This window comes from Colias eurytheme, chromosome 5 (assembly GCF_061535395.1).
Source record: "Colias eurytheme isolate Ceu_HAF_F1 chromosome 5, ilColEury1 Martin Lab GWU primary, whole genome shotgun sequence".
Classification (NCBI taxonomy): Eukaryota; Metazoa; Arthropoda; class Insecta; order Lepidoptera; family Pieridae; genus Colias; species Colias eurytheme.
Genome location: NC_142984.1, coordinates 5870842 through 5886144, shown reverse-complemented (window position 1 = coordinate 5886144; position 15303 = coordinate 5870842). Strand labels below are relative to the sequence as shown.

Here is a 15303-nt window from a genome sequence, read left to right as displayed (position 1 = left end):
TACATCAAACTATCATAACGAGCTGAAGCCAATCCTAATGGTAAATCTACTTTTACGTTAAACTATTTCGATCGTATCTATGTCATACTAGGTACCTATATAATGAATACGAAAGGTGTGAAGTATTCTTTATTTATTTATGCTAATTACATATGCGGAAACTACACCGCAAAGAAAAAAATAAAAATATTGAACTAAGTATATTTTTATTGCAAAAAAACGAGCTGTCAATAAGAGTAACCAATCATAAAATGTAATTTTAAGAGTTTTCGTTTTCATTAAAATCCATTTTCGAAGAAAATTCTTTCCATTGGGCGGAATGAACTAGAGCCTCATTGACGGTATTGAACTTCCAAACTACGGATCTTGATGGAGAGGGTGTCCTTAGATGACGTTGATCAAGTAGACTAGCTGCTCGACGTCGTGCATCAGGCGATAGAGGACAAATCCCCCGAATTGATCCAAGCATTCGAGAATCCTGTAAAAGTAGAAGGACAATTATCCTTGACGTACCAGTTATTTCTAGTGGAGAACGACGAAAATACTAGATCTGGTATGGCATAATGCTAATCACATGTTCACAATCTTAAAAAAATCAATGATACTTAAGTGGAATACCTGCCTACGTAATACCTAACCGTAGGTACCCTATTAGTACACATTTTCTGTTTGATTCATACATTTCCTTTTTATTTAACATAAGCGTGATATTAACTGGTACAGTATTATCCGATCATATCGTAAAAAGAAAAACGTATGTATCGTAAAGATATTTATAGCCAATGAGTCACCTGACGAACAGTGATCGACAATTATAGGGACGACAGAAAATAAATATTAGTGACTTGAACACTTCTTTATAATTTATATTAAATTTACCGCATAAATGTGGGTCAAAAGTGTTTCTTATGCTAAAGGGTACATACATACATACATATCATTTAGAACAACACATACATATTTTCTCTGTGCTTACGTTTGTCACTGAATTCCTCCTTAACTGCTGAACCGTTTTAAATGTTATTCGAGTGGATTCCACGATGGTTTAGATTTACAATTCGAACGCGAAGCCGCGGGCAAAAGCTAGTATCTGTTCAAACTTGTTGATCTACGTTTATATTTTAATCTCACCCTGCGTTTGCCGTGCAACTTGCGTCTCCACCACCACCCTCGCAGGCAAGACAATAGCCTCGCTCCTTGAGAGCGACAGCGGCGGACTAAGCTGCTTTTCTTAGAGCCAAGGCCAGAGCTGGATACTCCCGATATCGCAGCTAATTCCTTGTTTTTCTGGAAAAGAAAATTACCTTTAAAACTGTCGAATACTTTAAAAACTGCATAGTATGTAAAGTATTGAATAGGTACCGCTTCTTTTTCCTGTGGACAATTATCGCCAGCAGATCCTGCAGCCATAAGCTCAATTTCATGCATTGATAGTCCTTTAGGATCTTGAAGAACGGGTTCTTCATCATCAGAGTATTGTTCGTAATCACCTAGATAAATAATATTATGCCAATTTTGTAGACAAGATATTTCTTATGCATTGAGTTTACATTAATTTATGATGATGATTTTTATTCACAAGTAATCAATGCATTCATCATGCTACTATTAGCTTACTATTTATTACTTACGATTTAATGTTAAATAGGCATTTTCATATGAAGCTATATCATGTTTATATGTTGTTTCATTGTTGTTAATGTCCTTAAAATAAATAAAATGAGTGTTAAAATTATTTGTCTATATTATCATTAATCTTATAGTTTACAAAGTAAGTAAAAGTAATATTAAATGTAAGTGCCTGCTGTAAGTCACTGCTATCGGTTTGATGAACTTCTACATCACGTAAAGGTAACTCTCCTTCCTCATATTCATCAGCGGCTGCATCAGTCAAAAAGGAATAACTGGATGTTGTAGTTTCCATGGACGACTTCGCTCTATCATCATTTATAGAAAGTTCTTGGCCAGACGCATAATTTAAAGCGGATTCTACAAAGTGATCCATCATTTTCTTCATCGCATTTATAATTACATCGTGTGGTTCCAGTTTGTTTTGCATTAGAACTGGTTCACTGAAACTCATATCTCGCTCAACATCGCTCATGTCAAATAGATTCGTGATGAACAATGATGTTGATTTCGATTCATCTGTATCAGCCTGAAAATATTGCATATTGTATTTACTTCATTTTGTTAAAATATTTTAAGCACATCGCTATAGACAATGCTAGTTATAAACATTATATTGTCTTTATTTCTCTCAGAAAGCTTCTTGATCACGTATTCATTTTATATTACATATAAATAAACTAAATTAAATGTATACGTCATTTTGGAAACCAGCCAAGATTTTAACATGTTCATTTAACTTACTGTAAATTCTTCATCCCCTTGGCCTATTAGAGAATGGTCGTTGACATTTGCGGGATTACCTATAATTTATATTTATTTAAATAGAACCTAATAATAGAACAACAGCATAAAAACTTTAAAACTTTACCTAAAGCTTTTTGCGGCGTAGAAGTCGCAATTTTACTCGGAGTTTTATGCAATTTATTTTGGTTTTCTTCTTTATTGCCACCAAAAACAGGTTCCAACTTTTGTTCTTTTTCATAGGTCTCATTAAGACTATAATTTTTTATCTTCTTCAAGCCTGATACATATTGCCACGGCTGACCTAAAAAATAATGAATATTTTGGTACATAGGTATTGTATTTTTTGTTTTCTCTTTACGTTTTCTAATAGAAATTTATATATTATATTGGATAAGTGTATCATATTGTACCAGAATCATGAGCAGCGTTGGCAATAACATAGGCCTCATCAAGGACCTGACTTACTAGATGGACCGCTAACAATGTAGCCATGCGTGGATCGCAATGCAAATCTTTTTCAACTGAAAAACGAAAACCAAAATTATTCATTTTATAATAGGTATGTAGGAATGTACAAGGGAATACAAGGAAATTCCTACCATCCTTATTAGTCATTTCTTTGTAGTTAAATTTGCTTTAATTTCATTTCCAATCAGATTATGTGTCAATTTGATATAAGATAGTCTTTGTAGATAGTCCTTAAATTTATTAGTGGCCTAACATTTAAAAAGAAAAAGTAAAAAGTTTGCATCAATTAAATAATAAACTCACAAATAAACTAATGTGTACCTAAACCTTAGATTGTAAACTATCATAGGATAATTTCATTTCGTTGGAATTAGTGTAAATAAACAGTATCTAAGTACATAATAAACATAAATAGATTAACCATTCGATAACTAGGTGATTGCATCGCCTGTCACAATCGACCCATATTTGGTTCGTGCACTATAAAAATATCCATTTAACGTGATTAAACTACTGGCACTGCCTGTTGATAAAAGTAACGATTTAAGGATGAATAACAACAACACGGATAATATGGAATTGAAAAAATTAATCCATTATTCGGAGGTATTTCTGCCTAGGTAGGTATACTATTATCCTACATCTTTAAAAAATAATTACTCAGTACCAGATAAATATTCTATAGGTACTAACCTAATGTAAAATAATGTTTTCACAAAAACATTTTTCATAGAAAATAACCAAGCTATTTCGGTAACGCCCAGCCAATAGCAATCCGATTATTCAGCCTCGAACTATTTTAGAATGTTTCTCGATTGTACTCAGTTATCTAAATATTATACAAAAAATCTTGGCTTTGAAATCATTGATTCAATGGGTTAAATTGTATCTCACCCACTATCCATCAACAAGCCACTATCTATCAATTATCATTATTCATCTATTAAATTAGGTACATACCTATTATTATTATACTACTTTACTAACATTATAAAGAGGTAACATTTGTGATATTGCATAGATCTCTGCATCTAGAGAACTGGTTAACCTTTTTTACCAAATTTCGTTCAATTCGTTTTTGGCTTTGGTCAACCCGGGCTACCCGAGGCAAGCTGTTAATTACCGATATTTTCAGAAAGACGGCTATATATCTATAAGCATCTATAGATAAGATAATAATAATTTAATTTAGGAAAACCCAATCGCAGAAGATTGAATAAGTAGATATTATAGGCTTCTGATTTTTAATTGATAAACATTTTGAACCGTTTCCTATCTTCTCGATTTTTTTTTTATTTCATGAATAGACTACCAAATGGAAATGGTACCTAATGTCGACCTGATATTATATAAACTAAAGCGTAATTCTTTTAGTGGAAAACAATCTATAAAGTAGGAAACGTTTATTGACGCCACTCCCAAGTCCCAGTGCCTATTTATAAAGTAAATTGTTCGCGACAATGTAAACGCGACGACATTTTATTTCACTCCTGTTAATAATTCTGGTGATAGGGATTGTTTACAACCAATTACTTTTCACTAATGGATACAGTAGGTACTAGACTGTCAATAATTACTTAATTTATTTTATTAAAATGAATGCAGTTATAATTAAAAGCATGAGATTTAATAATTTAAAATTAATTATCTTTTCGAATCCTATCAAATAAATTATAGCCTTATAAAAATCGTCAAAACTTCAACATAAATAATGTGCAGAATGCGAGTAGAGTAGAGTGGATATCTATATAGTGCATACGCATACGCAAGCATGTGCATACGCTAGATAAAGAACCGGTAAAGTTACACAAAATTCTAATGAAATATCAAACAAGCCTAGGCTTATTGATTTTAACTATCAATACGTTTCATAGCTCCCTTTAGACAAATTAATGAAAGAACGATTTGAAGGACGATACAATAGTGATAATATAATTAAAGTACGTATGGGTACCTACCTAAACTTATCAGTAAGCTCTAATAAAGTAGGTGCTCATAATTTAATTGCTGGTAGAATGCCTAAGATCTGATCACAACATGTTAACTCAAACTCAAACTCATTTTGAGTTTGACTTAAAAATGTTGTTTAAATTTTAAAATAACCAATTGCAATAGGTGAGCTATCTGAGCTTTTATTTTGTTTTTCTTTTCTCATTCAAATATTATATGAATGAGTATTTTTATGTTAACTTTGTAACATAATGGGAAGACGGCCCATAATTGCATACTTTAAAAACCCTTTAAATGTAGCCAATATGTATTGATCCTTACTAACAAGCAAAAACTCCGTTGTCATCATAACCCAGTTCACAAGAACAATTATTGGAAACAAAAGCTTTGAAGATAATAGCCGTGCTAAAGTACCATCCACCCACAGCGTAGCGGAGGCACTGAATATCAGTTGACTACGAAACTTCCATCAAGTCGTTTCCATGACAACGAGAGGCTGCAGCTTCGCAGGTTACCGCGCAGAGATCGATTAAATCTTATTTAAGGGCTGCCGCTACCAACAAAACCGAGTATATGTATTTGATTGCTCTCGTAAATATTCCCATTTATAAGTACTTACCTAGTTCGGAAGGCCTAATATAGGTTTTATATTTTGGATGAAGGCAAAACTACTATAGAAAAAACTTGACATAAAGAAAAATTAAGGTCAAACTTTGTTCGATCATAGTGTTTATTTTTTTAATATATATACCAAGTGTTAACCCTAGATATGAGAGGGTGAGTTCGCAAGGCTCATTCAGCTGAGCTTTCCCCAGCGGTGCGCTTGTTTCTCCTTCGACGCCCTTGTTACTGAAAAGTGGTTCAGATATGTAAACAGCGACATACGTGGTAATTTGTGATAATATTTCCTATTTATTCTCAAATGTTTGTGTGTGAAGAGTTTGTAAGAGCTTTTGACCAACGTAAGTTGCTTATTATTATATTTTCTAGGTAATAAATGGTAATAATATTAATGGTAGACATTGAATGGTAGACTACTTTTCCTATTTCAATTAATTATCTTATATTACATAGTTCAACAAAAAGCGTAAAGTTTAGGTACTAACCTAATAATTATATAATAAATTTTCTTCGTAAATTTACCGAATATATCAATAAGGATATTTAACAGTAAACTTTTTTAAAATGTTGACGTAAGTATTATAAGCTAGGTAAGTAACTCTACAGCTGTATGCTAGAGTTTACCTATAGAGCTACGCTGATCATATTATTTTTAATAAAATATTATATTAACTATTCAGCGCAATGAAAATGAAAGAAATGTCTGAAGATGATGCATCAAACGAAGACATTATTCCATATGCAGTACAAATATTCTTGTGGCGACAAACCACCCCATTCGTTCGGCCGAGGTTTGGAAAAGTCCACGATGCAGCTTGCATGGTAAACAATTCAATTTTGTATTTCGTAGTACCAACTAAATGTTTACAAATCTGTTCACTGTCTAGACCCTCGCTTCGATGTTGTGAAATGCAATAATTGTGCATTATTTGTGCTAACTGCAGAGTTAAAAAACAGAGTGTTAAATACTAGAATTCTGAACAAATTTTGATAATCTGGACAATGGGATATTTTACAATAATAATCTTCGAAGATTGTGTTTGTAAATGTTAAAACCGATGATTTATCAATTCATATTTATGAATTTTATTTTCGAGAAACTGAATCTATGGCATCTATAGCATTTTTTGCAATTATTTTATTTAACCTGCATTACAACATTGTTTCACGATGGACGTTTTGTAAGTTGTAACCCTAAAAATAGACGTAGGTCTTCGATATTTTTTATTTAAGAATATGATGTTATAATAAGTAGTGTATGTAAGGAATTCATAAATACTATACATAACCTTAATAGGTATGTAATTAGTCCTCAGTTCAATCTGAAGATTGTTTTATTATATTTAAATGAGAAAATTAAAGTAACCAGAACCTAGGTACTAGGTACAAGGTACCTATCCTAAGCTTTTGAAATTGTGGATAGAAATAAGATATATTTAGAGTTAGCCAAGAAGTTAGCTACTTTGATACGTCATTGTCATTGAATCGATATTCGATATTGAATAGTCAGATGACGCATTATCGTTTCGTTAGTTCTAAGATTTAGATACATGCGATGCAATCTTCTTCTTATCTTATATTATATAAAATTCTCGTGTCACAATGTTAGTCTGCATACTCCTCCGAAACGGGTGGACCGATTCTCATGAAATTTTCTGTGCATATCGGGTAAGTCTGAGAATCGGCCAACATCTATTTTTCATATGTACCACCGTTTCATATGTACCGCTAGTCTTATATATAAAAATGAATCGCAAAATGTGTTGGTAAGCGCATAACTCGGGAACGGCTGAACCGATTTCGATAATTCTTTTTTTATTATATTCCTTGAAGTACGAGGATGGTTCTTATGTAGAGAAAACGTAAATATTATGTACCACGGACGAAGCCGGGGCGGACCGCTAGTCTTCTTATATATAAAAATGAATCGCAAAATGTGTTGGTAAGCGCATAATTCGAGAACGGCTGAACCGATTTCGATAATTCTTTTTTTATTATATTCCTTGAAGTACGAGGATGGTTTTTATGTAGAGAAAACGTAAATATGTACCACGGGCGAAGCCGGGGCGGACCGCTAGTATTAAAATAAAATAAAAAGTCGTTTATTGCTTCTCATACACTGAAAACACATAGGTACACGTACATAATAGCATAGAATAATAACTTATAGTAGCTTGTAGTAACATCACATTAAAAACAGGTACTATAATTGCGTAGGTGTAATTTAAAACGAAATATGTAGGTGTATTTCTAGCCATGCAATCATCGAAGATTCAACCTAAATTACTAATTAATTTACTCATAAAAAATTAAACGTTTAAATAAACATTGCAATCATAGGTATCCTTTATGTTTGCACGTTTGACGTTATATGTTGTGAATTATATGCAACCGAAATATTTTATATTACGTATATGTTGCTTTATTTTGGCCATAATCTTGTATTATATGTAATTATAATTCACATAACATTATTATTATTAACACGCAGTTCTGTCAACGAGCTCCTGGACACCACGTAAGTATAATGTGTAGCGCTAGCTGTATGTATGTACTATGTCGATAAAATACTATTTAACTGAATTATATTACTATTTTATTATATATTAATTAATACAATTAAAGTAGTCGTGGTCTTATAATATTATCATAATATGATCAATTTAAAAGTTTATCTATGGAGTATCTCACGGGACGGGAACCAAGTCCCAACTCTACATTCATATAACATTTAGAAAAATAATATTTGTATTTACATTACAAATTATCATATATAAATTCAAAAAACCACATAATAGTAAAGTTTTTCGATCTAACATTTTTAATAGAGATGCTAATAAACATGTTAGATCTTTTTGAGTTTTAAAAGTAAAGATAAAGTTTGTGCAAAGATGTAGAGTTAAACATATAGGTACCAATTTTTCAATATTTTTAGCACAATCGCTTAAAATATTATGAAGAATGTCTACCATTAATTGTACATAATAATATTATACATGCTGGATTTAGTAAAACATTTCATCATGTTATAATATAATAGCTCTACATGCATTTTTAATTTATTCTATACATTTATTTATTGAAGTTTATACAATCTATGTGTATTTACTGTGTGTATTTAGGTCTAATGTGCTTTCTTTTTTTGTCACTGAATGTATGTGTAAGTATTCCCTGTAGATAATGCTTATGCGCACAGAAACCGCTTTATTTTGCTATTATTGTGATTATGGAGTGTAGATTGTGACGATACAGCGGCAACACTAGCAAAATATGTCACTGTCAACATTTGACATTTATTTGTTATTGTTTACATTTTTTTGAAAAAAAAAGACACATCTTAATTCTATAAATTACTATTTACTACATACACCCTTACATATATTTTCTTCTAATATAAATTACTAATATTGATATTTTGTGTATGCTTACACTAGGAATTGAAAGAAGCATGTAAGGTAAGTTTAATCGAGTGGAATAAATCTTTGGCAACTGCTTTATTATTAGAATACTAACATAATATAAATCTTTATCAGTCTTTCGAAAAAGTATTGGTGCAAAACTTGAGATTTGGTTTGACGAGCAGCTTAACTGAGGCTATAGAAACGATTCCACGATGGCGCCTTATACAAGCTGCCTTGCCGCATGTAATGCATTCGTTAGCTGCTATACTCCACAACAGGTATCGGTTAAAATTTGAATAATTTATAACATTTTATTAAAGTTTATTATTAATGAATACAAAGCTATATTTGATAGTATCACAGGAAACTGAAAGAAAATGAAATAACTGTAAGTTTTATTTTAAATTATCCCTAATAAAGTGAAACTTTTATTACATCGTCTCAAACTTTTTGGTCTGTGTAGCACATGTCGCGTGACGGTCGAACCGTACGATAATTATCGTACAAATACGATAATTTTGTGCCTAAGTTTCACTTTTACCGTGGTTTCATAAAACTACACAACATTTTTTCCAGATTAATATTTGTCTAATATCTTACAGAGTAAAAGACAACATGCAATCATTGGGAAATGTGGAGACAAAACTGCTATACACATTGCATTGGATATTACTTGATGCTTCTGATGAATGCGCTGATAATGATTATGAAAATGGGAAATTCTTCACAAACCCATTTCACTATCTATTCTCTATACCAGCTATAACTGTAAGTTTCAGATAAATTTAATTTAATTTTAATTGTATTTTAAACCCCATTGCCATTTTGTTCTGATTATGACTTATATCTATTATTATCTATGAAAATATATTTAATAATTTCTTTTCTAGCTATTTGTTTACCTCTTCGCTCCAATATCTCATCACTTAAAAGAATCAGACTTTACAACAAACTATAGATTAGAGAATGGGTTGAAATTATGGCAAGCTATGTGGGAGTATAGACATCCGGATGCAGCTTGTTTCACTACACTTGTGAAACCTAAGCCCAAGCCCTTTAGTGGGAAATACTCTAAGAGACCACAGCATGGTGATGTGTTTATGGGACGTAAGTTATTGTATTATAATTATTTAATTTTTATTATGTTTACACCAGAATAGATAATATAAGGTAGCATTTTACATTTATTTAAGCTGCCAAATAATTCATTTCTGTTATTCCTATAGCATGAAATGCAATTTATTAATAGATCATATTAGGAAATTCTTGAACAGTAGAAATATTATTGATGAAATAAAACTATATTTCCAGGAAAATTCTCCAAAGAAGAAGGCATTGTAAATGGCAGTCCACCGAGCCAAAATGTATCGATATCCCAATCAGATGCACCATCAAAACAAGCTAGTACTGAGGAAGAGCCTTGGTTGTCCTCTCCCAAGGACACTATATTCCCTGAGACTATTCCGGAAGAGAGTTCTAGCACAGAGGAGGAACATGTGGTAATTTATCTTGGATATATAATATTATTCCTTATTTCACACAACAATCACAATTCTTATACATGCATAATGGTCATTAATACTAACTAATATGATTTACTTATAGAAATGAAACATAAGTTTTCTGGTATAGTTAAGAAAACAATTGGACGTTTTTGTTTTTATAGCTAATGTGTGAGAGAAGAATAATCATGTTATTAAAACTTATGTTTGCTTGTAACAATGCGTTCTTTACTTTATTTTATTCTTTTCAGTTTATATATCGACTTCCATCAGAACCAAATTATGGAGAGCCAAATAAAGGGTCATACACAGTATATGCAGCAGATCCAAGCATTTTCCAGATACAAAAGCCAGATACTCCAAAACCATCCCTACCGGGAATTAAACCGCTTCCACAGATTACTAAAATGAGGTATTATTTTTTTTATTTACTATTTAATAAAAAAATATATTTAAGATATGTTAGAAACTCATATAATCTTACCAAAGTATAAATCATTTTGTATGATTTTAATCAGTTAAAATTAGCTATATTCCTTTTAAAATCAGTTGAAATTATTCAACTATCTACAACAACGTTTAATTAATCTTCATTGTGTTATTTTTCAGCTCATCAGATAAAGAATCTTTAACAGACAGTGGTGGAGGTCCTGGCATAAAAGGAACACCTACATCTGTTGAGAAATCTCCTCCACATAAACAAGCTAATGTTAGTTCTAAAATATATTGGTACAAGTAAGAAATAATCACACTATCGAAAAGATAGTCTTGGTTTTTATTATAAAATTAGAATAATAGGACCCTTCCTACATAGTTAGGAGTAGGTATACAAATACATCACAATGATATGTCATTATTTTATTCTTAAAAATATCATATCATCTTTATATCACTGAAAGTTTTCATTTATAGTAGAGCCATTTTAATAGGCAACATTTGACAGTTCAACAAAATTCAACAACGTAACCTAGTAACGACGACATAGAATAATATGATATTTCGTTTTGTTAGAACTGCACATTTGCTTAACTTTTTTCAATTACGATAACATATTTATAATAATAATGACCGATACAAGTAATTTTAGGATTTGATTTTACTGATAAACCATTCTAAACATAATAAACAATTTCTGATTTAAAGAACTGACGTTGCTACAATTTTGTGTCAATAAACCTTTTTTCTTTTTAAATACCAGAGACGTTACTCTAAAAATCGAAATCTGACATCTAGAATCGAATGCATTGATTACTTGGGAATAAAAATCATCATAAATTATTGACATGTGTTTCAAGTTCGATTGACAAATGTTTCAAGTCCGTATCGATTAATTCACTTTAATCGATGTTTTTAAGCAGGTTAGCACACTATGAAGATAAAATTGATAGACGTCAAATGTTGCCTATTAAATTGGCTCGACAATAGATGGAGAATTTATTGTGAGGTTAAAAAAAAAAAGACAGATTTAATCAGTATTCTTTTACGTGTTTAGCCAATAGTTTGGAACTATTTTTACAGGTGTCAGCTGCAACAATTCTAGATGTTGCAACCATGAGATGTTTATTCGCATTGCAATGGCAAGAGGAGGGTGTTTATTGGGCCCTTCATTACTTATACAATCGGTAATTATAGTTTTGTAAATTATATATTTGAAGACAACGTGTCTGTGTTTTAAGTCCTGTGTTTCCTTCTGGGGTCAGGTTATTCATCTGTTTTTATACCGATTTACGGTCAAGTAAATGTATGCAGCCACCTGCAGACTTTTTACACACACACGCAAGTATCGGTTATCTGATATTTTTTGAGTAGTTAATTGTAAAAATATAATAGTGAATAATAAATAGATATGCACTTAATGGTAAAAATACTTTTGAAATAACTCATAAAATTCATCAACTTGTCTTACAGATTAAGAGATATATGCGATGACGTATCCAAACAAACACAACCCAGAAAACGCAGTAATTCTTTGCCTATCCCCAAAATTGAAGTCTCTGTCTACCAGAGTTCCGATCTCAAGGAAAGAGAATCGTTAAAGAACTTTATAGAAATCCCAGAAACAAAGGAAATGCCAGTCACAGAAGTACCATTCGTACATGGCCCCAAAATCGATGAAGACAATGTAATGATACGACGAGCGAGTGAAAAAATAAAACGAAAAATGAAAATGTCCGACTTAAAAGCGTTCGTCGAAACGAAATTGCTTTCCAAATCTGAAAAAGCTCTGGAAAAAATTGGCCAAGATGAACATAAATTTAGTTTTCACACTGCAGTAAGAATGATATCTGTATATATTTTTTTTGTTAGCCTTTGAAAAGTTTATACTCTAGCAGATCGATATTAATCTATTTATTTTTTAGGAGTACCATAGATCTCTAGACCATACTGAAGATAGGCCTAATTCCGCTCTGGCTAGCAATTTCCCTCCCCTTGGTTCAAGATTGACTGGAGACATGTTGCAATGTAATCTTATAAAAGGGAAAAGTATGCCGAGCCTTAGGTAAGTTAATCTCATGTTAATTTTATAAGTACTTTAGGTATGAGTAAACAATATCTAAAAATAGGCAAATAGGTCTAGACATCGAAGCTAAAGCATAGGGTTTATTACAAATCTCAATTGAATTTCATGGAAGCTTTTAAGTGAATATTAATTTTTAGGCATATTTTTTGCGTAGCCATACATTATTAATTTTTCTTCCTTACCGCGTTTTCTATACATATTTTCAAATCGTTTTATCAATTTTAATCGAAGCACAGCATGATTTTATTACTACACACACAACTCTATAATTTTTCCGTATAAAAATATATATTTTTCTCTTTCTCCTGTCTGTATGATGCTTATTCCTGTACACTAATATTGTGGACGAACGATTACTTAGCTGTCTGATTGACGAGCTAGCCTCTAACGGGTAAGTGAGAGCGTATAATTGTAGGTAGATACAGATGGTAGACGCTTCATTAGAAAATTATTGTAACAAGTAGCAAAATTTGCGCATAGTCTACAAAGTACAATCCCTAATTAGACAACAACTGTAGTTAAATAAAACGATACTTAAGCTTAACTAACTTCGTAGATAAAACATTATAATAAATAAAAAAAAGCCCTAAAGTAAATTAAATACACTAAATAACAATAATATAAAATTAGATAACATAAACGCTTCAAAATTATACTCACTTTTGCGGTTGTGACAAATTAATTACCAAAGTGATAGCATGATTTAACCAATTTTATCTTACACACAGTCTGCATGCATATCAAATCTACGCTTCAAAATTATTAATAATTAATTTAAAAAAACTATCATACACACTTCACGCGTTTGCAATAACCTTAAATCCCAGTCATGCACTCCGACATCAATAAAGTAAATAATTAAAAGTACATAATAATACAAATAAAATGCACTAGAATGTGATTAAACAAATGATTATATTTTCACTATTGATTCAGTACATGCCTTTTTACAGATACATCGGGGAAATAAAAACTGAAAGGGCTCAGGGAATACAAACGGCAACCACATCTAATATGCAAAAAAAGAAAAATCCAATTATAACAGTCACTGAACATACTCCTACACCATCGCCTGATTACTTATCCAAAACAAGACAAGTGAGAATGACTTGAATCTATCTTTCTTTCTCATATTTTTTGTTATCTATACGAATATTATAAAGCTGAAGAGTTTGTTTGTTTGAACGCGCTAATCTCAAGAACTACTGGTCCGAATTGAAAAATTATTTAGGTGTTAGATAGCTCATTTATCGAGATAGGCTTTATATCATCACGCTAAGACCCACAGGAGCGAAGTAATGCGGGTAAAACCGTGGGGCACAGCTAGTTAACTATAAGACACTTAACCTATATGGTATTAAAAAACTATTCTGCGTATCTAAACGAACATACTCACGAGCTCAAGCTGAAGTACAAAGATGATTTATATTGACATAGTATTAAATTTTAGGGTTCCATAGAATCCCAAATGGATTCAGTAAGCATACAAGGTTCGCAACACATACCGACTCCGGAACGTAAACCAAGCTTAACTAGGTCACAGACAGATTCCAACATTACATACGTATTAGAGGAAATACAAGAAGCGCCGGGATCAATTAATTATATTACAAAGGAAGGCGAAATTGACCTACAAATTGTGTTGAAGGTAAAAATATACGAAAAAAATTAAAGAAATTGGTGTTTATATACATATCTTTATCTGGTGCACGTGCACCTTTTGGGCGCTAAATTTATTGAAGTTCTTAGTAAGTAATAATTATAACACATAAATTTTTTTCTTATACAGGCAGTTTATTCCGTATCAACAATGGATAGTTACTACATAACAATAAGGGTGATGGAAGTAATGCTGAATTTAGTAGACACTCTCATGGAGATAGGAGTGCATAAAAATTGGCAGATGGATAAAACGCAAGACTCTCGGCCAGAAAATATTGATCCTGTGGCTGATTTCAATAAGGAAAAAGAAAATAAGGTAATTCTTAATGTATTATTTTATTGTTAAACTACAGAAGTTTTATGTTGTGTCAACTGTAGCTCGCTTTTTTTAAACTTCATGAAATAATCTTCAATTGTAATGGTTAGAAAAATCGTAGCTACGAATTCACATATTATATTCTAAACACTTCAAATTTTTTAATAAGCATTTAGATGGTTTGACATTAAAGTTATTTGTTTCAGGAAAGAGAATCAGAGATACGTTGTACGCAAAGTCAGGAATCTACAAACGACGGGGAGAGTAAAGACAAGTCAAAAGACGATGAGAATTATGATTGTCCGTATTATATGATCATGCATATTATATTGAGGTATACACTATTCTTTATCCCATAAATATCTAGGATTCATTGCAGATATTTTGTAACATCGTCTCTTTTTTGCCACCAAAACTAAATCAAAAATAAAAATACCTGTTTTTTTTGCTTCTTGGAAATATTTCTCATTCATCTTAGTAGGTTTA

General features: G+C 31.5%; 2 protein-coding genes across 2 annotated transcripts in view; one reads left to right on the top strand and one right to left on the bottom strand.

Annotated features, from left to right (window-relative positions):
* Positions 1-8: 8 nt before the first annotated feature.
* On the bottom strand, positions 9-2991 carry LOC149908471 (uncharacterized). Its single transcript, XM_090102207.1, has 9 exons — positions 2976-2991; positions 2787-2897; positions 2501-2677; positions 2374-2432; positions 1802-2158; positions 1632-1704; positions 1363-1490; positions 1132-1287; positions 9-478 (listed from the first exon to the last, which is right to left on the bottom strand). Exons 1-9 carry the CDS (start codon positions 2989-2991, stop codon positions 260-262), a joined length of 1296 nt encoding a protein of 431 aa, XP_089958333.1. The 3' UTR covers positions 9-259.
* A 3108-nt stretch (positions 2992-6099) lies between these two features.
* unc80 (unc80, NALCN channel complex subunit) overlaps positions 6100-15303 on the top strand; it is a 31182-nt gene continuing 21978 nt past the window's right edge. The window contains exons 1-16 of the mRNA XM_090101940.1: positions 6100-6237; positions 7907-7933; positions 8850-8870; positions 8949-9094; positions 9419-9584; positions 9707-9923; positions 10128-10315; positions 10570-10730; positions 10928-11027; positions 11837-11940; positions 12227-12605; positions 12679-12818; positions 13793-13937; positions 14290-14487; positions 14629-14817; positions 15024-15151. Coding sequence (XP_089958066.1) covers positions 6100-6237; positions 7907-7933; positions 8850-8870; positions 8949-9094; positions 9419-9584; positions 9707-9923; positions 10128-10315; positions 10570-10730; positions 10928-11027; positions 11837-11940; positions 12227-12605; positions 12679-12818; positions 13793-13937; positions 14290-14487; positions 14629-14817; positions 15024-15151 — 2447 coding nt within the window. The remainder of the gene's footprint in view (positions 6238-7906; positions 7934-8849; positions 8871-8948; positions 9095-9418; positions 9585-9706; positions 9924-10127; positions 10316-10569; positions 10731-10927; positions 11028-11836; positions 11941-12226; positions 12606-12678; positions 12819-13792; positions 13938-14289; positions 14488-14628; positions 14818-15023; positions 15152-15303) is intronic.